Source organism: Perna viridis, chromosome 4, assembly GCF_037379345.1.
Source record: "Perna viridis isolate PV_CMFRI_1.1 ecotype Kerala chromosome 4, ASM3737934v1, whole genome shotgun sequence".
In the NCBI taxonomy this organism is placed as follows: Eukaryota; Metazoa; Mollusca; class Bivalvia; order Mytilida; family Mytilidae; genus Perna; species Perna viridis.
In genome coordinates, this window is record NC_142448.1 from 21,783,717 (window position 1) to 21,806,158 (window position 22,442).

The window sequence follows — 22,442 nt, forward strand, 5'->3', positions numbered from 1 at the left end:
AAACTCCGTTGTATACATGTAAAATCAATCCCGATTCTTCCTATGCGGGGTTGATAATCACGGTACGTCATAGGTCGTACAATAAATACACAACCCATGTCATGCCAAAAACTGCCAGGGGTGTAGCTAGGCCTGTTTTAGTTGTACGCAAAATTACGGCGAGGGGTCTTGGGGGGGGGGGGGGTGGGTCGCTCAAGGCCCCCAATGAATCCGGCAAGGCAAAGCCCTGAGGGAAACTCCTGAATTTTAACGATTTTGGAGCCAGTTTTTCAGAGCCTATATTACGTTCATGGTATGCATATGTGATAAATAACCTTTATTTCATCTTTAATATGTGTGTTTTTATTTTTGTTACCTTTTCCGAAAGTACGCAACTGCGTATTTGCGTATAGGCAGCTACGCCCCTGACTGCTTTTAAATATATATAATTCCTATGTAAAGACCACTTGGTGAAGACCCTATGAACGAATCAATGTTATATTGTAATACAAAAAATGCTATCCTTAACAATTTGAAAACATTATCATAACTATAAATATGATATACATTCTTTTAATAATGTATATTATATGATATCAAATAATGCCATGTTCACAACTGAGGATTTAGAATAATTGATCCATAGATCGATTCAATTATGACCAATCTTATTAATTTGTCTACATTGGTAACATTGTAAACAGGGCAATATCCGATCTCGGAAAGAATTAACATAAATATGCTGGCTAACTGAATAAGTGCTTTAAAAATTAAGGTTGGGGTAGAAAGTATTTACTCTAAATACTATGATATGGTTTAGCTTTGCCAGTCATTATTAAGATGCCTTTTGTGTCCCTATGTAATCCTTTTTTTTAAAATGAAATCCTTATGATAAGGACTTCTTTTTAATGTAGTAAGTTGAAAATCTTTGTTATCATGGTCATGATTGAAGCCATAATATTACCAGATTATTCAATGCTTAATTTTTTTTCATTAAATGTAATTTGATAGAGTGATTTTTTATATGATAAAGTATATCATAATCGGTTCCAAGATTGTCTTTTTGGTCCGCCTTGTTTTATGGCTTAGACACGCCCACCAACAGCATTTATAAAGCGCAATTGTGATATAGAAGTGATCGAAGTCAACATTGAGCTTTACCAGCTGCAGCAGCCGAAATTGTAGTAATATGGAAAAATTCACGAAAGAAGAAACATTAGTGAAAAGGAATAAGCACATAGGGTGAGAAACTTTAAATTAATCAATATCTTGCTGAATTGTTCGCTGCGGATGTGTTGTTATTGAATTATATTTTGCGTTTGGCTGATCTTAACATTTTGACTTCTCAACTACTCAAGGACGAAAATAACATTTTGAAAATTTAGGGCAAGATCGCCTCTTCTATACATATGTAAATGAAGTGTACCTTAAAGCTTAACTTCATTACTTCTACATAGTTTAATATTACTTAAGCGCATGCATTTGATATTCAGTACATAACGACCACACATTTGAAGACTTGAATGAATTTAAAAGTGTCATTTGATTTCAACTTCAAGGCAACCCTGTACATTTATCTATACTCCCATATTACTATGCTGTTTTTGGATTTCCTGTACTTGGCAATCGCAATACATGTATACAAGTATTGTCAACAATATGTGTATTGGAGTCTATATAAATTGTCCATGTATTGTTACCTGTATCTAAATTTACCTGTATAACTAATTAGTGATTACATATGTATTGTTCAGGTATAGGAGGGTCATATTCACTAATTTGCATATCATTAAGTGTCAGATTGGTTAGCAAATAAACAATTGACAATATCATGATTAGAATCCCAATTTTCAAAACTGTAGATTCATTATTTTATATCCAATTTTGGTTCTGAAAAATGTAAAACACTTTTACCAGAAAAATAAATTGTAATGATGATTACATGTAAACTTTTATTTTCGTATAAAATTATTATTATAATTTTATACTGATATAGTCTATTTACTGATATTTATTAAAAATTCCATGGATATAAAGAGTTTAATTCAAAAGTATGTGAGTTTTCTGGTTTTTTTTGTGTGTTTCATTTCTTTTTATTTGTTTTTTTTTTAAATACACAAATGTATCACTGATCTCTTGTTTCAAAATTTAACTCTTTTGAAAACATAAACATCAAAGCAGACACAGGTGATTACTAAGTCATTAAGAAATAATGCAATTAAACTGGCAGTCAAGCAATAATATAGTGACCTCGAATTGATTTTAATACAAGTCAACAACATTCACCCAAGGAAGAAACTGTCCCTAACTGTAAACATCAAAAACATTAAAATTATAACTTGGACTCATTACAGTATTATCTTATTTTATTTTCTTTCCTACATTGTAACACGTACAATTTTTACACAAAAAAAAACACAATACATGTACAAAATTATATATGTGTGTTGATGACAATACTTGTATATATATATTGCAAAATTCAAGTTTAGGAGATCCCTGTTTTTATTCTTGCGCAGTAAACTTTGTCTTGGCACACTGTTTTGACACCACTGGCACTAGATGACTGATTTATTTTAACATTCTTGCTTTTACATGTACATGTAACCTTCCATGTAACCCAAATTGGTCCTACTTGTTCAACATGTATGAAGTTCATAGGAACATAACCATGCCTTCTGACTTCCTCCAAAATGCATATTTTTGACAAAGTTCTCTGTTTTGTTTATCACCCTTTAATCATTCATGTATACACAGGAGTGTACATAGTACCATTGGAGTCTGTGGGGGACTTCTTTTGGTGATTAAGTCTAAGTGTTTGTATACAATTTATTTTTAGAAGTATTCTTTAAGAAATTTGTAACACTTACTGTGAATTGATTCCAGGTACAAAATGTACATTGTGTACGTGTATGTGGGATATCATCAGTCTACTAATGTAGAAGTAGGCATATAAGAAATAAACCTGATGCTTTATACTTGTAGCTGCTTGAGTATGTAATACATTGTTTATTTCAATTTTCATGCATGGAGTGTGCAAATAATGTGCAAAAGTCAGTTGAGTTATTTTGTCATGGAGTACAAGGATAGAATTCACATGATTTGAATTGATCCAATTCTATTCCACTGTTGATGTTTTGAACCCCATCAACAACACAGGAGACACTCTTGATGGCCCACTTAATGTAAATACATGATAATTTTGTTGACAGTTAAACTTTTTATGGGACTTTTTCTTTGAAAAATAAGGCAAATGTAGGCAATGTCATCCCTTTGTGCAGGCTGTTTGTATATGCCTTTACTTCTTTAAATTTTAGTTACCAGATAATATTTTTTTACTCATCACTCTCAAAGTTAAAGGGGCAATCAATTCCAGAAAAGTTCTATTTTCAATTTTTAAATAAAAAAGAACTGTTTGCTTTTCTAATTCTAACAAATGCTTACTACAATAAATGAAATAATTTAAAACGACAGCTAAAATATTTGTTAAATATTGTGTTGATTTTTTATTTAACAATGCTTATTTTGATTTGATCAAAGAAGGAGTGGCTCTATAATAAAATGTTAAATCAGTACACAAGTCCAAATTTCCTCGGACCGTGCAACCCTCTTCTGTTTAATTTGGATATTGATATGTCAGTATCCAAATAAAATAAATTTGGACTATCAGTACACATGCATTTTTGCAGGATACTTAAACATGTGTAGGTAAAAATAATGGTAATGATGCTAAGACTTGCCAGTAATATTATACATGTAGTTAGTATTGAACTTAAGTATTTTATTATCTGACATTAAGTTAGTAGATAACACTTTAAAATCTTTTTTCTAAACCTTGTTAATGTTATGTTTTGATAAAAAAAATAAAAAACAAAAAAACAACAACATATCAAATTTTAAGTAGTAGTCTTTGTAAGAATGATGCGAAATTTGAAAAATGTGATGCACCCCAAAAAAGGCTATATATTTTTATTTCTGTAATTAAGTTGTTTTATGGGTCTATACTGTGAAATGTGTAATTATTCATTCAAATCTGCCTGCTCTTAGGTGATAATCAACATTGAAAATCCAATAGATTCTATTGTATTTGAGTGTCATTTACAGGGTTATCTCCCATGATTTTGAAATCTACAGTGCATTCTATATAATTTTTATCTCCTAAGAACGTGGGTTATATGAAAAATTGAATATTTATTTCTGATTACTTTGGCAATTCAAACATAATAACAAAAATAAAAATATTTAGGCTTTTAACCCATGAATTACATTTTGCACGATTCTTAGCTGGAGTGCTACTTAATTTGTCATATTCATGTTTAGACAAAAGTTAAATTGAATAATTGAATTGAGGAAAATTTTAGATGTCAACTAATTGGTTGATGTACAAAAGTAAGATTACTCCCACTGTTCCATGGCCAATTCATTTTACTACTGACCATTCCTTTTTGCCCTGATGCATGATTTATCTTGTTGTTTACTACTGATTGAACTTAAAGTGCGTCACTTTGAGGTCAATGTTTTTCAATGAGATAACATGGAAATGAACAGTTCTTGATAATAGACAACTTATGAACTCTTATATGAATTTGTTGAGAATCAGGTTTTTGAAATGACATAGGAAAGGAAATATTGTGATAAGAAAAAATCTTTGGTTTGTTTCTTTCATTATTCCTTTGATTAAGTTTGCAAGAAAGCATGCTTTCATTTTAATACTAAGTAAAAGAATGTGACATGTTTACACAAACATCATAAGAGTTGTTTTCTTTGCAGCTACAAATGTGTATCTCTAGAACTTATTTGACAGTGATACACATGGACCTGTACATGTAGGTCAGCAATCCTTGTACAATGAGACCGTGAAGGTCATTGCCTAGTAAACAACTATATAAAATTATAGGTCTTACAATAGAGAACAACTTCAGCTGTAACTACGTTGTTATTTGCAAGTTACATAAGCTGGCTGACTTTTATTTCACAAAATCCTTTAATATGCAGCCAAACCTGTCTTAAGTAGCTTCAAATGATGAGGAAAATCATAGTCACATAAGACAGGTAGTCTTTATATACAGATTAATATTATGTTGGATGTACTACAGACGGATATTTGAAACTTTTAAGACAGATTATACAGTATTTATTGCTGAATACAGGTAGTCACTTAGACAGGGTTGACTGTACAACATTCAGTCACTTAACCAGTAAGTTTATTTTAAAATATAGCATGCAGTTTACATTAAGCTTGTAAACATATTGTCTGCTATCTTTTTCAGAGATGCTTGTGCTTTGTTTTTTCAACAAGATCCACTGAAGATTGTAAAAGCATCAAAACAGTACATGTATGATGAGCAGGGTCATGCATACCTTGACTGTATCAACAATGTTTGTCATGGTAATGTTTATACTAGTACATATGTACTGCTGTACCAGTTACTGTTCATGTGTATTAATAGTACAGTTCATGCGCATATACATTTGTAGAATCTCAAATTCATCAGTGTTGTGTGGAACAGTTTTAAAATTTTACTAAAAAGATCAATCTAATATTTGAACTAAATGATGTAGATGGGCCATTGCAAATACTCTTATAGAAAAAAAATCGGCAACCAGTGCTTCACTTTAGATGTTCAGACATTTAGTTGTTTAGCAAAATTGAAAAGTTGAAGTGGTTGTTGTTATTTGACAGCAAATACAATGTACATGTATAAATGTAGCTAAACTGTAATAGTATATTTGTTTTTGGTGGTGGTGGTTGTTTTGTTGTTATGGCCCTATTAAACCATTTAGAAAGAAGGAACAACAAAGAGCCAATTAAAGCATTCTGCAAATTTGTATGAACTGGTTATTTCTAAAATTTTTTAGAGCCTCTACTTCTTTATGTTTTATCTGTAGGGTATTTAGATGTTAATTTTTGGTTTAAATTGTAGTACCAAGTCTTATTTCAACAAAAAATTAATACTTAGGGCTCTAAAATATAACAAAATTCTTCAAATTATATATTTAGAATTTTTGATTTTCAATTTCAACAGATTATGGTTCAAATTTTCTGGTTATATGACCATTTGCATGTAAAGCTACATGTATTCTGGGTCAAGTATTTAATCACGCTCATAATTCAGAGATGTATTATGTTTGATGGTTAAGTCTGTACTTTCCCCAACTTTCCAGTTTTGACCTGTGCAGTCATATTAATTTGTAGCATTGAAATTAACCTTATATTTTTGTTTTTGTGTGAGGGCCTCAGGGAAGATTAGTTGTAAACTGTGTAACCCTCTTGAAATAAAGTATTATTATTATTATTATTATCAACTTACATGTGGATATACTTGTATTTCAACATAACATTATTTTGTATCCACAGTGTATTGACACGTTATGGCTTATATTGTATTTACATTCATGTGTGTTTGAAATATCAAGATTGTTATTCTGCTAAGCACTGTCCAGAGTTGTGAAAGTTCATATTCATTACAGTTATAATTTGAAAGTTCATGACATAAAATGTTTCTTTTGCAGAAAATTTAACATTTTTTTAATTGAGTGTCTAATATGCTTAATATCCTTTTACAAATAAATTGATATTTAGTTTTTTTTAAAATGTTGTAAGTCAAATAGCTATCCCATAATCAATGTGTTGTAAATATAATGTATACATGTCCATTATTTAACTATTTGTAATTCCATTTATTTGGTTGAAACAAAAACAATTTATTTCAAGCAAAGTTTTGGTGTCATAACTTTCCTTTTATAGGGTCATTCTGCAGTGACAATAGGATCTAAATGTATAGGTTTTTTCACTTTTTAGGAACTAGAAGTCTACCAGATATGTATTGAACCTTTCTGAGGCTCCTTAAAACCACTCTGTCAGTCTGTCTTTATTATCATCATGATTATTTTGCAAGGACAAAATTTCCTAACTTGAATAATTGACTGATGAACTTTTTATGTTAGTTAGCATCACATGTAGGCTAGAAAATAAAAATAAGTTTTGTTGCATGCTTTCAGCAGGGAGATACATATAGAATTATACATGTACAACATATTTTCATCACTATCTGAAAATCACAGGTATAATGTTGTACACTTTGTTACATTTCCTGGCTTTTTGAGAATCTTACCAATAATGTATCTGTTTTATATAGTTGGGCATAGCCATCCTGATGTTGTTGAAGCTGGGTATGAACAGATGAAGGTACTAAATACTAATTCACGTTTTCTCCACGATAACTTGGTGATGCTGGCAGAAAAACTTGTGTCTACCATGCCGGAAGGGCTGGATGTCGTGTATTTCACAAACTCTGGGTAAAACTAGTCTTGATTTTTGTCTGTATAAACTAGTGGAAATAAAAAAAAAAAACGTGGCAATAATGAACCTAAAAATTCCACCAGTAAAATGCTTTTTTTCCCTAAGAATTCTTAATATTATAAAAGCAAATGCATTCTATATTAATAAAATAAATTAGCAGTAAAAAAAAGGGTACAATAGGTCTCTTCTTTATGTCTGTAAATCGTATGATGTAGGATGTTATTTCTATGTTCATTTGTAGCTGGTATGTGTGCTCATATAGATAATTTTGCTTTGAAAAAAGACCTGACTCACAGTGCACAGCTGTGTATAATGGGTCGAAACAAATTTATTCTTATTTTAGACATCGACTACAATAAAAGTATCTACTGTGAATATATTGTTTTTTGCAGTGTACTATTTTTGCTATGTTTGCTATGGACTAGTAAATGTGAAACGTAGTAACCACACAATTGATTTTTAAAACATTTAGAAACACTCATTCAAAACTGTGAAAATTGATACCTGCATATGCTCACTAAACAGAACCTGCAAAAATTAGCAATGGCAAAACTGAATCCATTTACACTATTAGTGGTTTATCATTGTTTTTTTTTGCAGGTCAGAGGCAACAGATCTTGCTATAAGGCTGGCAAAACACCATACACATGGTACAGAACAGATAACTCTTGATCAGTAAGATATTTTTGTAGTTATTAAAAGCAATGCTATATTTGAAAACTTTTAAATAATATTACCAACAAAATGGACAACAACATCAACTGGATTTGTAAGTATAATTTTATTTGACCGACTAGTTTCGGTGGCTAGGCCACCGTCATCAGGGTACAGTGGTATAAAATATTTACCTAAGGTTAAAAATGTGGCGCAGAATACGCAACGTCATAATTAATATTCTAAGTTGATGAAAGTGAAAGTATATTGGTGAGTTAATGTCTATAAATAGAATTACTAAAATAAATTGTAAAAATAGAATTGGAAATCAATAAAAGTATTTAAATAAAAACAGTTTATGGCACGGCCCATTTCAAGATGTTGTAAGTGGTATCTCTTAATATCTACTGTGGATGGGTGGTTTTCTACAATTAATGGAATCGACGATTCTGTGCTATTGGATGTACATGGTTCTAATAGTTGGTGTCAGGTTTTTTCTTTGGCTCTCCTGATGGCATCTTCAAGAATATTCTCTGGGTATTTTCTGTTTAGAAATCGGTCTTTTAGTTTTACCATTTTCGAGTCAAAATCTTCAATTTCGCTGCATATTCTTCTTATTCTTAGTGCTTGGCTGTAAGGAATGCTATTTTTCTGGTGCATTGGATGGTATGATTTGTAGTGAAGGTATAGGTGGGCGTCGGTTGGTTTGGTGTGGAGGGATGTTTTAATTTCACCCCTGTCGTTTTTTTCTTATTTTGGTATCTAGAAAATTCACTTCTGTTTCACTCGTGGTGAAGGAGAATTTTATACTTGGGTGGTACTCATTTAGTGCCTTGATGAAGGATAATAGTTCCTCGCGTGAATGTGGCCAAATGAAAAATATATCATCAATAAATCTCCACCAAACTGTTGGTTTCAATACTCCGGTTTGTAAGAATTACTGCTGTAGACTGTCCATGAAAATAATCGAAAAATTCGGCACCATTATTGTGCCCATGCTAGTTCCCATTGATTGTACATATAATTCGTTATTAAATTTGAAACAATTTTTCGTTAAAATGAAATGTATGAATCTTAGTAAGACCCAGGTCGGAGGTTCTTTGATTTCTCGATTTTCCAGTGTATCTTTGCAAGCTAAAATGCTGTCTCAATGTGGTATTGATGTGTATAATGATGAGACATCGGCAGTTCCTAAAATGTTGTTTGGGTTGATGTTTCCTAATTCTCCTAATTTTCGTATGAAATCTGTGGTATCTTTGATGTAGGACTGTATATTTGGTATTAGTGGTTTAAGGTAGTGGTCTACCGTTTTTGAGAGGCGTGAAGTGGGGGATTCTATTTGTGAAATAATTGGTCTTCCCTCTAAGTGTTGTTCGCTTCATAGGTGTTTCACAGAGCTTTCTATAGGTGCGAAATAGTGCTACGTTGGTGTCCTTTATTTTGGTGTATGGGTTCACGGCCTCTTCTTCAACTCTTTTCCTCTTAGGGTCTGGTATCAATATTGAACTTGTGGTATTTTCGAATACCTCTGTGGTCTCTTGGTATGTTTCATTCTCTTTACTCATGGTGCAGGATGGCTGTGGGTTCAACGGGATGGTGCAACGGCGGTTCCAGTACAGGAATGCAAGGGTTCACAATAAGTAATGAATTAAGACGGAAAAGTGAACCAACGCCTGCTGTGTTTTATTTCGTTTTGAAATCCAGAAAAGGATACCACTTGGTACGCAAGTCATAATTAATATTCTAAGGTGATGAAAGTGAAAGTATAATGGTGAGTTAATGTCTGTAAATAGAATTACTAAAATAAATTGTAAAAATAGAATTGGAAATCAATAAAAGTATTTAAATAAAGACAGTTTATGGCACGTCCCATTTCAAGATGTTGTAAGTGGTATCTCTTAATATCTACTGTGGATGGGTGGTTTTCTACAATTAACGGAATCGACGATTCTGTGTTATTGGATGTACATGGTTCTATTAGTTGGTATCGGTTTTTTTCTTTGGCTCTCCTGATGGCGTCTTCAACAATATTCTCTGGGTATTTTCTGTTTAGAAATCGGTCTTTTAGTTTTACCATTTTCGAGTCAAAATCTTCAATTTCACTGCATATTCTTCTTATTCTTAGTGCTTGGCTGTAAGGAATGCTATTTTTCTGGTGCATTGGATGGTATGATTTGTAGTGAAGGTATAGGTGGGCGTCGGTTGGTTTGGTGTGGAGGGATGTTTTAATTTCACCCCTGTCGTTTTTTTCTTATTTTGGTATCTAGAAAATTCACTTCTGTTTCACTCGTGGTGAAGTAGAATTTTATACTTGGGTGGTACTCATTTAGTGCCTCGGTGAAGGATAATAGTTCCTCGCGTGAATGTGGCCAAATGAAAAATATATCATCAATCAATCTCCACCAAACTGTTGGTTTCAATACTCTGGTATGAAATAATATAATTATACCTTTAATATAATTAGTTTTGTAATGGCTTAGGATTAATCTTAATGATTTTTATAGTTTTTACAATTTTTTTAAATTGTTAAAACTTATTCTGTATTTTAAGAAATTGTAAATGACTATATTTATAGTTCAGATTGGAGATTTCAAAAGTAATTGAATGGTTGGTTGAATATAATGAAGAAATTTCACTTCATTCAATATTTATTAAACCATTGTAAACCAGTCACCTGTTTAAACAAAAAAAAAGTGGTCTGGTTTAGACAGGTTTCAAAAGTATTCCAAATGCTTGGCTATCAGTAGTCAACAGATCAAGGGCCAGTTTTATAAAGAATCACCATTTGAGATTTTCCTCAACTCAAATTCCACCCAATCAAATCACTTTAAATTGAAGATTTTTTGAGATTTTTTATGAAACCCATGCCAGATTTCTTTACTTGGTTAGTAAATGACTAGTATTTTAATCTTTTACAAAGTTTGTGTTTAACTGTTCTACTAGAAACATTTTGAAGTTTACACACAGCTTGTAAATGATATGCTCACTTGTTGTGATAATTTATAAGTAATAATGCTTACAAGCGATAGTGTCTGATAGTGTCTGATAATGGTTGACAATCGTCTTATCTTTGACTAATCTCAGAACCTTTGAATAGTTGTATGATATTGTCTTACAATCCTCTTTTCTTTACTAATCTTGGAACCCATGAATTATTGTTTGATATTTACTGACAGTCACCTAATCTGGAATGATCTCAGAAACCCTGGATTATTGTTTGATATCTACTGACAACCAGCTAATCTTAGAACCCATGAATAATTTTCTGATATCAATTGACAGTCACCTTATTTTGGCTAATCTCAGAACCCCATGATTTACTGTCATTTTTCCTTTCAGTGCCTATCATGGCCACATCATGTCAGCTCTAGATATATCTCCATATAAACTTAGCTCCTGCACTGATGGTCTTCATTCCCATTCTAATCAGACATATATTGTAAGTAGTTGTCATTTTACATTGCCAGAATTTCACTGAAATGTGTTAAAAAGGTACAAACAGTCTACCATGAAAATGATATTGGTAGATCACAGCTACTAGTACATGAACTTGTTCGATCAATAATCTGAGTTTTTAAAATATGGGAACTTCATTAAAATAATGGATTTCTGTTATTGTGAAATTTGAATACTAACTACAAAACAAATGTAATTATCAAGCAATTCTGAAGTGTACATTTTACCAGTTTCCTCATGTTATACCTTCTAAATCACGTTTGAATGTTTATTATTTAGGTACCTGCTCCTGATATATACAGAGGAAAATACCGAGACTGTGATCATCCTGAAGATGACCTTGGCCTTCTGTATGCTAATGAGGTCAAGGAAGCAATAGAGACTATGAAGAAAAAGAAGAAACAAGTTTCATTCTTTATAGCAGAATCAATGCAAAGTTGTGCAGGACAAGTTATATTTCCACAAGGATACCTTCAAAAGGTCTACAAGTGAGTAGTCTTCCTTAAATAGACTTCTTGCAAAAATGAGCTAGAATCCATTATGTAGTGAGTTATTGTAAAATCATATTTGATGATAGCTTTTTCCAAATTTTTATGACATGCCTAATCAAAATCAATCCAATTTTTAAATTTAAAAAAAAATGTCACTTGAACATTTAATGGGAAGGTATTAATGTAGTACTTTATGATTTAATATCTTTTTAAGTTAATCTGATAACTGTATTTTAAATTGAAATTCACATCGCTTCTTTATTTGATATTGTAGATAGTTATTTTCAGTAGAATTTTATAGATTTGCTCATTTAACAGGTATAAAAACTTGTTCAGCTGAATATTATAAGACTTTACACTGTAGAAAATGATACATTGTAAACAAGTAACACACACTAGTTACTGTAAGGTACTGTAAAAGAATTAGTTTACATGGGGTATTATTTTCCTGGGTTTTTGTGATTTAGTCAAAAACTAAAGTTTAAGTCCAATTTCATATGAAATGTAGAAGTTCCTTTGAAATCTTAGATGTTCTAATGAAATCCATGGAAAGCCAAGTTTTTACATACTAGCAAAACTTTGACATTCAGCAAAAATGGATACCTTTGAACCAAAGTATGTTCACAGTACAAGCTTTCCATCATAACTAAAGTGAAGCCAAATAATGACTTTTATTAAAACAATACTACTGTTAAATTAGTTAGATTCATAAGAGGTATTCTTTCTGAAACAAGGAATAAGAATAGCTTTCAACTGTACCTACAGAAATAATTGTATACAGTAACTTGGCTTCTTTTTTGTCCAACTAGAATTGTGTAAATGTTAGTTATGTGAAGTTGCTGCACATGATGTACACAGCTTTACATGTTAGTGAGTGTTTATCAACAGGTACGTCCATGATGCCGGTGGTATTTGTATTGCTGACGAGGTCCAGGTGGGCTTTGGAAGGGCTGGCTCACATTTCTGGACTTTCCAAACTCAAGGTATCTTACAATATTGACAGTGTCAATCTTCATAATCCTGTCCTGTTGCTTCAAATTCTTTCATTGTAAATATGACTGAAAAGTTGTTTTGTTTTCATTTTGTTTGCTTTGAAGTATCTGATACCTCTAAAATCAACATACTTAAGTTGCTCTGTAAATTGTTTCCCTACTTTTGAAGACTACAAATAATATCAATGAATAAATGAAGAGTTTAAAGTGATCAGAAATGCATTTACCCATTTATTAACTTAATGATTATTCTGTCCATCAGAATTGTGATTTTTCCTTGGATTTCTGCTGTTACAATATTGATTTCATTGATAAAGTCTTTCTATTTCTAATCATAGTTATAAGATTATGCTTTACGTTTTCAGTCATATATATCCTAAATTGTTTTTTTTTCTATGAATTGTTCTAATGCGACTTTTATTGTTTTGTTGAATTTCATTGGATAACACATACTTGTTTGTGTTAATTTTGAAACAGTTCAAGTGGGAGATTTTTTACACTGTCTCATGTGAGAGATTTTTATGTAAAAGCAATTTTTGTATGTAAAAATTTAGCAATTTAGTATTTTTAACAAAAGACCCAACAAATGTTTTCATGTGGGAGGTTCTGAATTTTCCATTGATGCTGTCGAATTCTTTTAGTGGGAGGGTGGACAGGTATTGATAACAGTTAATTTCAGGATATCATTTCCAATATTGACTGCCTCAGATTATCTTGTGCAGACATTATTTTAAAGATTTCTAATCAGAATTTTCACAGATTATTCCACAACTGCATCAGAGAATTGAGATACATGTAATTAAATTGTATTTAAAGCTTTGCGATTGTCAAACATTTATTTTACAGTTTACTGACATGTAACTAGTAAACTCAAGTTGTCCTAAATCTTTCTGATTCAATACATTTATGTTGTTATTTAAACCAATATTTTAATATTGTTTTAGGAAGTAGATGTAGGCTAAGGGACACAACTCTTACAAATCACTGGAACATTTGTATATACCATTTTACATCAGTCTCATGTAAGCATCAAAGTAACTTGGACTGATTTCATTCTGTTTCAATTGAAAGCTTGAAAGACTTTGGTTGAATTGAATATGATACAAACACATCACTGATTTCAAGAGTTGTATCCCTTACCCAAGGTCTACCTCCTTAACACAGTACCTTAATTCTATTTTAGATGTGATACCTGATATTGTTACCATCGGAAAACCAATGGGAAATGGTCATCCAGTAGCCGCTGTGATTACTACTAAAGAAATCTCCATGAATTTTAAAAATTCTGGAATGGAGTACTTCAACACTGTAAGTCTTACATATGTCAAAACCAAACCATGTACCTGTATGAATTGGAAACTTGTCTAAACCAGACATTTTCAGATAAATATCAGGTTCAGTGCCTAATGAACCTGCATTAACTAAAGTAAACTTCAGGGGCGAATCCAGGATTTTATGAAGGAGAATCAGTATGAAAAGAAGCCATATTTTGACATGTTTAATGAATAAATATGTTTAATTTCCATATTAAATACAATATTTAGCAGATTAAGATTGTTTTTGGTTTCTTTTTCTTTGACATTACGCCCCCACCTGGACCAACCCTTGCCTTTCTAGATAATTATTCATGCTGGTATAGAGTTTGTGTAGGTTAACTTAATGGATGTTAGAAATAAAGAATATGAGAATATATTTAGTCCCATTTGATCAATATAAATTATGAATGGCCTGGTAATGCTAAAATATAGATCAAGTTTGACATGAAGAGTTAACTCCCTTTACTTATACACACAGTCGAAACTCGATGTGTCAAACTCGGATTAGTCGAAATCTTGGATAACTCAAACTAATTACAAAGTCCCAGCAAACTTCCCTTACTCCAATACAATACCTCCAATACCTCAGATGGCAGAAACTCTGATGAATCAAAACCTTGGATAACTCAAGGTTCTCAATCAGTCATTTCGATAGGACATTGACATAAATTAACCCTGATGTCTTGAAGTAAACTAATTAGTCGGAAAACTGATTGCTTTATTACAAACCATGATTGAAGTGTGTTTAAACAACGATTAGTGTGGCTTTATTTGTTGACACTCTTTATGTCTTGTGTATTTAATTATTCCCAAATTGAGGGTATAGTGAAAAAAAAACTAATTTGATTAATTACACATTTGAATTCACCCCAACAGTGATATCAGATATTTTGATAAAATTTTTTTTAAAAATACAGATGAATTGTAATGGCTATTTAATTAAATATCAAACAGACGATGGTAAGTTTATTTCAATGACTACAGTCATTTGGCTAGTGAATCTGAAATTTTATCATTGTACTGTAGAGCATATGGTTTAATGACTCTCCTGATTGTGAGTCATACAAAGCAGCATGTTACAAACTTTTGACGTTTTCAAAAAAATAAAAAAAATAAGATGGAAATTTAACTAAAACACTCGGTGCTTTTCAGTATTTCAAACATGATATACAAAATACAAAAAATATTTTTATGATATGAATTGCAAGACATTACGAGATACAGCACAACAAATGATGTAAATGCAGACACAATCATCGACCAAACTATTTCCGGGTTAAACTCGACCTCAGATTACTCCAACCTTGGATAACTCGAACATTTTTGTATGGTCCCTTCAACTTCGACTAAATGAGGTTTCACTGTAGTATTCAGTATATAAGAGTAAGAAAGATTTCCAGGCGTTTTATTTATGTTTTGTAGTATGGAGGAAACCCAGTGTCATGTGCTATAGCCCTGGCTGTATTGGATGTCATTGAAAGGGAGAAGCTACAAGACAATGCCTTAAATACTGGAAAATACTGGGTGTCTAAACTCAAAGACATGATGGCGGAGTTCCCTATTATTGGAGATGTTCGGTAAAATCAATCAAAGCAAATAGTTTGAAATAGAAATATTACGAATGGTTTTAAAATATTCAACTCCTTTGTTTAAGATTTTAAACCTTCCAAATAGTTTCGTATGTGAAATTTTATTTTTGATATTTTTGCATAATAGTTTTTTCCAAAAATAGATACATACTGATACTCCCATTTTATAGCTCATATATTCCAAAGTTTCTAGAGAGCTTATGTCTTTATTTTTCATCTGTCTTTGTTGATTAAAATCTGTCACCATCATTGATTTAACTTATACATCTGGTTTAGGGCAAATAATGTGATATAATTCGGAAATAAACATTCAAATTTTATTTCACCCTCAAATATCTTTTTGCACTTGAATGAAGCCAGTATACTAATAAAATGCTACAACAGAAAGCAACATGGGCTAAAATTGACATGCACCTGTCAATTAATTTCCAATAAACAATTAGGAGACAGGTATACAGGATATTTATACACTAATAAAACCACGCAGACTGAAATTTATAAGGATTGGCAATTTGTTATGTCCGACATTGGAAAATAGTCGTCAGACATTTGCAAAATTTGTCGGTCAATGACTGGCATTTTTTACCGTTTCTGGACCCATGGTTTTCAGACATTTCATAGAAATTAATTGATTTTAAATATAGAAAAAATTACCAGAACATTAAAAATAAGTACAAAATTTCTGAAGCTTGTTTTTATGTTTTTGTTTGTATAAAAACATCCATCAACAATGGTTCTCTTGTTAGCTGAACAAACAAATACTGCCTTTGGACTATTACTAAAAGATACCTGGTGCTGGTAGGTGAGTGCTTCAGCTTCTTTAGAGCCTTTATTTATGATACTTTTAGACTGTAAAAATCAGAATCCGCAGAAGAATAAATATTTGACAGGTATTTAGAGTGGTTTTTTTTCTTCAGAGGCCTAGGTTTGTTTATTGGTATAGATTTAGTGAAAGACAGAGAAACAAGAGATCCTGCCTCAGCTGAAGCAAGGCATGTCATATCAAGGTATTTAATAATCTCTGTGGTGACATATTTGTACATGTCAACATTTCACACTTAAACCTGAGAACACATGTTTGTTATGATTATCCATCAGTCTTTATACTTTAAAGAGAAAATTATATTTTTAGTTTTTGAGTTATGAGACTCTATTAAAAAATCAAAGACTGAAGTCTTCAAAGTTGCTAATCGTTGAAAATTCTCTGTCACTGATTTTGGCTTACTTTCAACATCTGAAATGGCACAAATGTGATATGCTCTAAAATCAGGTGACTTTGGCTAAAATCTTCCCTTGATATGATTGTGTACTTTTTTGTAACCTTGATGACCCGAATGTTTTCAATTACTCAGAAAATGGCTATATGTAGATATTGGGGTCCTGATAATATATATATGACCTATATATAGTCAATTGTAATGAGCCACTATATTTGAATCTGAAACTGGGTAATGTTACATAAATTCAATGCTAACCGATCATTTCATCTTTTAATTTAAACTTCCCGTTCTGATACAAGCAAAAAAAAAACCACACACACACTGACGTGTATGATATTTTTTTAAAAAGGTATGTTGTAGCAGTCTTGGGTCACTTATGATATTGTCCAGGGAACCAGATTAGGAACCAGATTAAAAAACTGGCAATGAATATTCATAGATATTGGGCCCTGCTAACTTATATGATCTATATAGTCTTGAAATGAGTCCCTGTGCCTGAATGGGAAACTGGGTAATGTTCAATGCTAACATATCATTTTATGTAAAGCAAGAAACACACATAAGACATACATGTATGATATTTAAGAGGAACATTTTTATCTCATATGTACCTGTGTGTGTTTGACATTGACATTTTGTTTTTGTTTTTTTGTTTTTTTTGTTTTTGTGAATAGAGTGTTTGCACAGTATTGATTTCTATTCTTTGATGTGCCAGGTACTCTATGGCCCCTGATAAAATCATTATATAAACAAGATCATGAATTTAGGAATAATAACCCACATGCTTTTACTGTATACATTTTTATAATAGACTAGTATAAATCATACTTGGTTGCATTGAATGATATGATCCTTACACAGAACGAAGTTTCTACTAAAAATTGTGGAAACCATGATTATAAGAGTGAAAAGACTTGGTAATGTGAATATATTTTCTAAATTCCTCATTTTCCTTTTTGTGTTGTTAACATTTTCGTATGTTTTAGGGGATATTTTTTTTTTTCAAATGTTGCAGTATAACTTAAGAACCCCTTGTAACAGTGTTTGTTTTAATGATCAATACTTTCAGAGTTTTGTGAATTTTTGGTATTTTGTATGGGATTTTTTTTTTCACATTACACTGTTACTCCACCATGATGATGGGCATATCATGCATTCCTGGCACAGCTGTTTATTGTTTTTCATTCTTTTACAAACAAGACGGTCACATTTTTTTGTCAACTCAGAATCATACATAATCTTGATCATGTGGTGCCAATGTGCACTTCTCCATTTTTTTTCCATTTGAATGACTTTTTGGTTTTAGTTATGCAAAACATGGACTTTTTCATTGGTCAACTGAGGGTGACATCTTCTGATCACTCGTTAACTGCTGAGTGGAATTCAAAGCAACTTTCACACATTCTTTATCACATGAGGTAATTGTCCATGTGAATTATTTTTGGAGTTTCCTGTATTGTTTCTAGGTAAAGGAGCCAGATGGTATCACCATTTGAGTTTTGCTAACAGTTATTATTCAGCTGCTAAACATTTTTTTTTGGTCATTTAATGGTATCACCCTGTCCTCATTGTCATTGTGGTCTGTTAATTTTTGTTTATTTACAATAACTTAAGGAGAACTTATCCAAACTTTTTGTAGTTCTTGTAAGTTTTTGACAAACCCCTTTTGAAAATAAAGGGCAAAAGGGGGAAAATGATTGTTATCATTATTGATAGAAATTGAAAATTGTATTGTTGGTCTGATTTTGATGATTCAGATGTCAATGTGTTTCTTTTCAAATTATGTTTAAAAGTTTTTTTTACAAGATAGACTTATTTCTAACTTTTTGGAGTTAAAGGGATATGAAATTCGACCAAGCCCCAAAAATTTACTTTTTTCTTGTTGGTCCAACTTTGAAAAAAGAAAAATTCACTGGAGTCTTAATGGAAATCCATAATGCAGGCCTGCATTATGCAATCAGATTTCAGATATCTCTTTTAAGATTTTTGAGTTGAAAAGGGCAAAATGGATTACACCTAAAAAAAATTGGGTTCCTTAGGAAAATCCCTTTCTGCGTTTTGCTATCAGATTTACATCTCTTATGGTTTTTTAGTTACAGGGGTATAAGGCAAACTTCTTTGATCAGCACCCTTTTAGCATAACTTTTTTCACATTTAATTGAATTTCAAATTTTGTGCTATATTGTATACAAACCAGTTGGTGTGTTCATAATGAACTGTAAGTCCTTTTGGTTAAGTGTGTCAAAACTAATATTGTGTCCACACTTGCCCCGTATGAATAAAGTTAAACATGCTGCAGTCGTATCATGCTGCACTCTGCAAAGCTTTTTTTTATCATAGTTGCTGTTACATCCTGTTACTTCAATGAGTTGTATCCAAAAGAGAATGATTTTAGTGATTAAGTTTCATGCAGAACGAATATTGATTATAAAGCATAATTTTCTTCATATTTTTCCAGAATGAAACAACAGAAAATCATCTTGAGTACAGATGGACCTTTCAGAAATATCATCAAAATGAAACCTCCAATGTGCTTCAATAAAGAAAATGTAGACCATTTCTGTAAAGTTCTGACAACCATACTCCGAGAACTGAAAGATACCAATGTCAGTAATAATGCTGTAATGAAAAACACAACTGAGGAATCCAAGTCTTTAGACAACACACATGTAATACTACATGAGAAACATAACTTGGTTAATGGACAGGAGTATGTTGTTGTACATTGTGATAAAGAAATATCTGTCTCATTAGCTGGCACTTCTGCTACATGACTTGTTTCTTGTTCATTGTTTGTTATTCTGGTCATATGATCAGCAGTATTATATTTAGGTGACTCGGACTTTAATTCAGGAGACTATTTTATAGCAGCAACAATGCAATCATTCTGTATGATGATTTTGACTTACAGGTTGTACGCTGGAGTAGATTTCTTTTATCTTCAGATGATGTTTTAGAAAAAAATGTATTAAGGTCTGTTCTAATCAATTATACATCAGATATTCATTTTTTTAAGTCCTTTACTTAAATTTACAAAATATTAAATTTAAAGGTTGAAAAATACTATCTCAGTTTAAAATGAGTTAAACATTATTTATTTTTATATTATTATTGTAGGTTTAAGGTTATGGAGGAGATTATTTGTTCTGGATATTGATAGTTATATAGCAGTTGTCTTTTAGATCAAGATGTTTTCAGTATTCAACCTGTTACTTGATACTAAAATCTGAATTGTTAAATATATTTTTTTGTTTAAATAAGTGTGTGTATAATTGAGGTTATCCGCACGTCTTCCGTATACATGGTTTGTTTTCTACTTGTATTAACCAAGCAGTGGTTAACATTAGCATTATATGTCAATGGTGGACCCAGAAATTCTGGAAGGGGGCACTCATATAATTTACAATGAAAATCTTATTGAACATATTGTTAATCTTTTTCCTATTTAAACCAGTAGTACATATAAGAAATGCTCATTTCTGAGAGTAAACCACCTTCTTCTATAAGAAACGTTTTTACCTGCTTCCTCAGTATTTTTTGGTCTTTATATGGAAGGTTATGTTTTGTTTGGTTATAAAATAGCTTTTTTTTTTTGTTAAATTTTTTTTTAGTCATTTCCTGATGTAGATGGAAAGTCATACATATCATGCCCCTTTTTATACAAGAGAATAGTTTTAAATTGTGGTGAGGATACAAATTTTATCTGCTTAATTATGTTTGTTAGATCTGCTTAAGCATTTTTGTGTTCAAAATTACTGACATGTCATCAGTTGTACTTTAATTGTGTTCATTTAATTAATTTGATATGTACTGAATTCAGAAAAAAAAATTATATCTGAAGAAACACCTTGAAAACATAAATGAAATTGTGCGAAATAATTACTAATGTCATGGAGTTGTTCATGTAATTTGACTGATTTATTTCAGTTACTTTGTTAATCAACATATTTCTTTTTTATTTGGTTTGGTGTGGTTTTTGTGGTTAATTGTTACTACCGTATATACATTGTTTTCAAATATTGTTGTGACATTTTAACTTTTTTTAGAAAATTTTGTTAGGACTTAAAGGTGATAAAAATCCTCTACACAAGGAAAAAATACAACATATGTTTTTCATATGTAAAGTACCAACATGAAAAACTTTAGTTTAGGACTGACAGATTAATTTGTGACAAACGTTCAAGTATGGTTCTGCCTAAAAACCAGGAAAGGGGTAATTTATCATATCTTAAGATAATCAATGAAACTGTACTAATACATTTGTCCTGAAAACAACTCTATGTTTATGTCCTTGGATGGTTATAGTGTAAAAGTTTTGGCTGGATGTTTTTCTGTACTTTTTTTGTAGTAGAACATAACCAAAATTAAATGTTTATATTTCCAGTGGGCAACTTCATTTCCACTTTCATTTTTGAATACAGTTTCTATGAGGCCTACTGAAGGATTTCTAATCATAAAGTATTTGGGATCTCCTATATATCATTATATATTTTTTACTGGTTACAGTGTAAAAACTATGGCGGGAAATTTTTTACCATACTTTTTCTTTGGTAGAATATAACCAAAATTTTAAGCTTTAATATTTCCAGTGAATTACTTTTATTTGCACTTATATTTCCTAATACAGTTTCTATAGGGCATACAGAAGGATTTGCAATAAAAATTAATTTGGGATTAAGAAATGCATGAATCACCCATTATAAGCTTCTGCCTGGTTTTAAGACAGAGCTGTACTTTAATAAGATTTCTGTCGTGTCTGTCACCCAAAATTTATTTTAACTTGATTTGTTCTTACATTATTTCAATTTTTTTACTGTTCTTGTTTCTTTGTAATTCACTGATGGATGTGTGTGTGTGTTTGTGTGCGTGTCTTAGTCATTTTGACTAGAGATATTTTAAATGCTTTTTAAAAGTGAACTGGTTTCACGTAGTTTTATGACATCTCTTGCCTTATTGAACCATGGTTAAGAAAATGTCTTGTCAACTTGTTTTGTTATGGTCTTCCTATTTGTTGTATATATCATAAGAAATTTTTAAAATATCTCTTGTTCCGAATTACTTTTAATTCAATTATTTTCTGTTTTAAATAGGGCATGTAAAATGATAAGGACATGTTTTATCAGAATACTTACTATATTATATACTGTGTTCTTATTTCATGCCTGTAATAGATTGTTGGTTATCTTGAATATCCAGGAGGTTCCCAGACTATTACTTTCAGATAAATATCTATCAAGGAGGTCCCCAAATTATTACTTTTAGGCAAAACTCTGCATGCAGATGCTATAATTTCCAAGAAATGTCACACAAAAAAAAAACATTTTTAAAATAGAAAGAATGCATCAAATTAGATGTCTTGATAAAAATACCTGTACAGATATTTCTACCGTGAAATTAGTTTAGTTAGATCGCTAATCAAAATCTTTTAAATGTTTTTAGATG

At 31.3% G+C, this 22,442-nt stretch overlaps 1 protein-coding gene and 1 long non-coding RNA gene across 4 annotated transcripts; one reads left to right on the forward strand and one right to left on the reverse strand.

Moving 5' to 3' along the window:
- Positions 1-1,077: 1,077 nt before the first annotated feature.
- LOC148619311 (5-phosphohydroxy-L-lysine phospho-lyase-like) lies at positions 1,078-22,141 on the forward strand. Of its 3 annotated transcripts, none has more exons than XM_088579041.1 (11): positions 1,078-1,221; positions 5,250-5,368; positions 7,119-7,278; positions 7,883-7,957; positions 11,276-11,375; positions 11,672-11,880; positions 12,772-12,866; positions 14,059-14,183; positions 15,614-15,768; positions 16,698-16,787; positions 19,459-22,141. In XM_088579041.1, the coding sequence occupies exons 1-11, from the start codon at positions 1,169-1,171 to the stop codon at positions 19,772-19,774; spliced, it is 1,497 nt and encodes a 498-aa protein (XP_088435167.1). In that variant the 5' UTR covers positions 1,078-1,168; the 3' UTR covers positions 19,775-22,141. The 3 variants fall into 3 exon arrangements, with proteins under 3 accessions (XP_088435167.1, XP_088435170.1, XP_088435168.1); XM_088579044.1 differs by lacking the exon at positions 1,078-1,221 and adding an exon at positions 4,612-4,630; XM_088579042.1 differs by lacking the exon at positions 1,078-1,221 and adding an exon at positions 4,909-5,031.
- Positions 6,903-11,110, reverse strand: LOC148619312 (uncharacterized). Its single transcript, XR_015921569.1, has 2 exons — positions 10,957-11,110; positions 6,903-7,310 (listed from the first exon to the last, which is right to left on the reverse strand). It is a non-coding gene; the product is annotated as an uncharacterized LOC148619312 (long non-coding RNA).
- Positions 22,142-22,442: the final 301 nt, after the last annotated feature.

Bases quoted from the DNA above. Each gene is read 5' to 3' on its own strand.
- LOC148619311 (XM_088579041.1), top strand. From the start codon at position 1,169: ATGGAAAAATTCACGAAAGAAGAAACATTAGTGAAAAGGAATAAGCAC. The intron at 1,222-5,249 runs GTGAGAAACTTT...TATCTTTTTCAG, and splicing joins AAAAGGAATAAGCACATAGG to AGATGCTTGTGCTTTGTTTT. The intron at 14,184-15,613 runs GTAAGTCTTACA...TATGTTTTGTAG, and splicing joins GAATGGAGTACTTCAACACT to TATGGAGGAAACCCAGTGTC.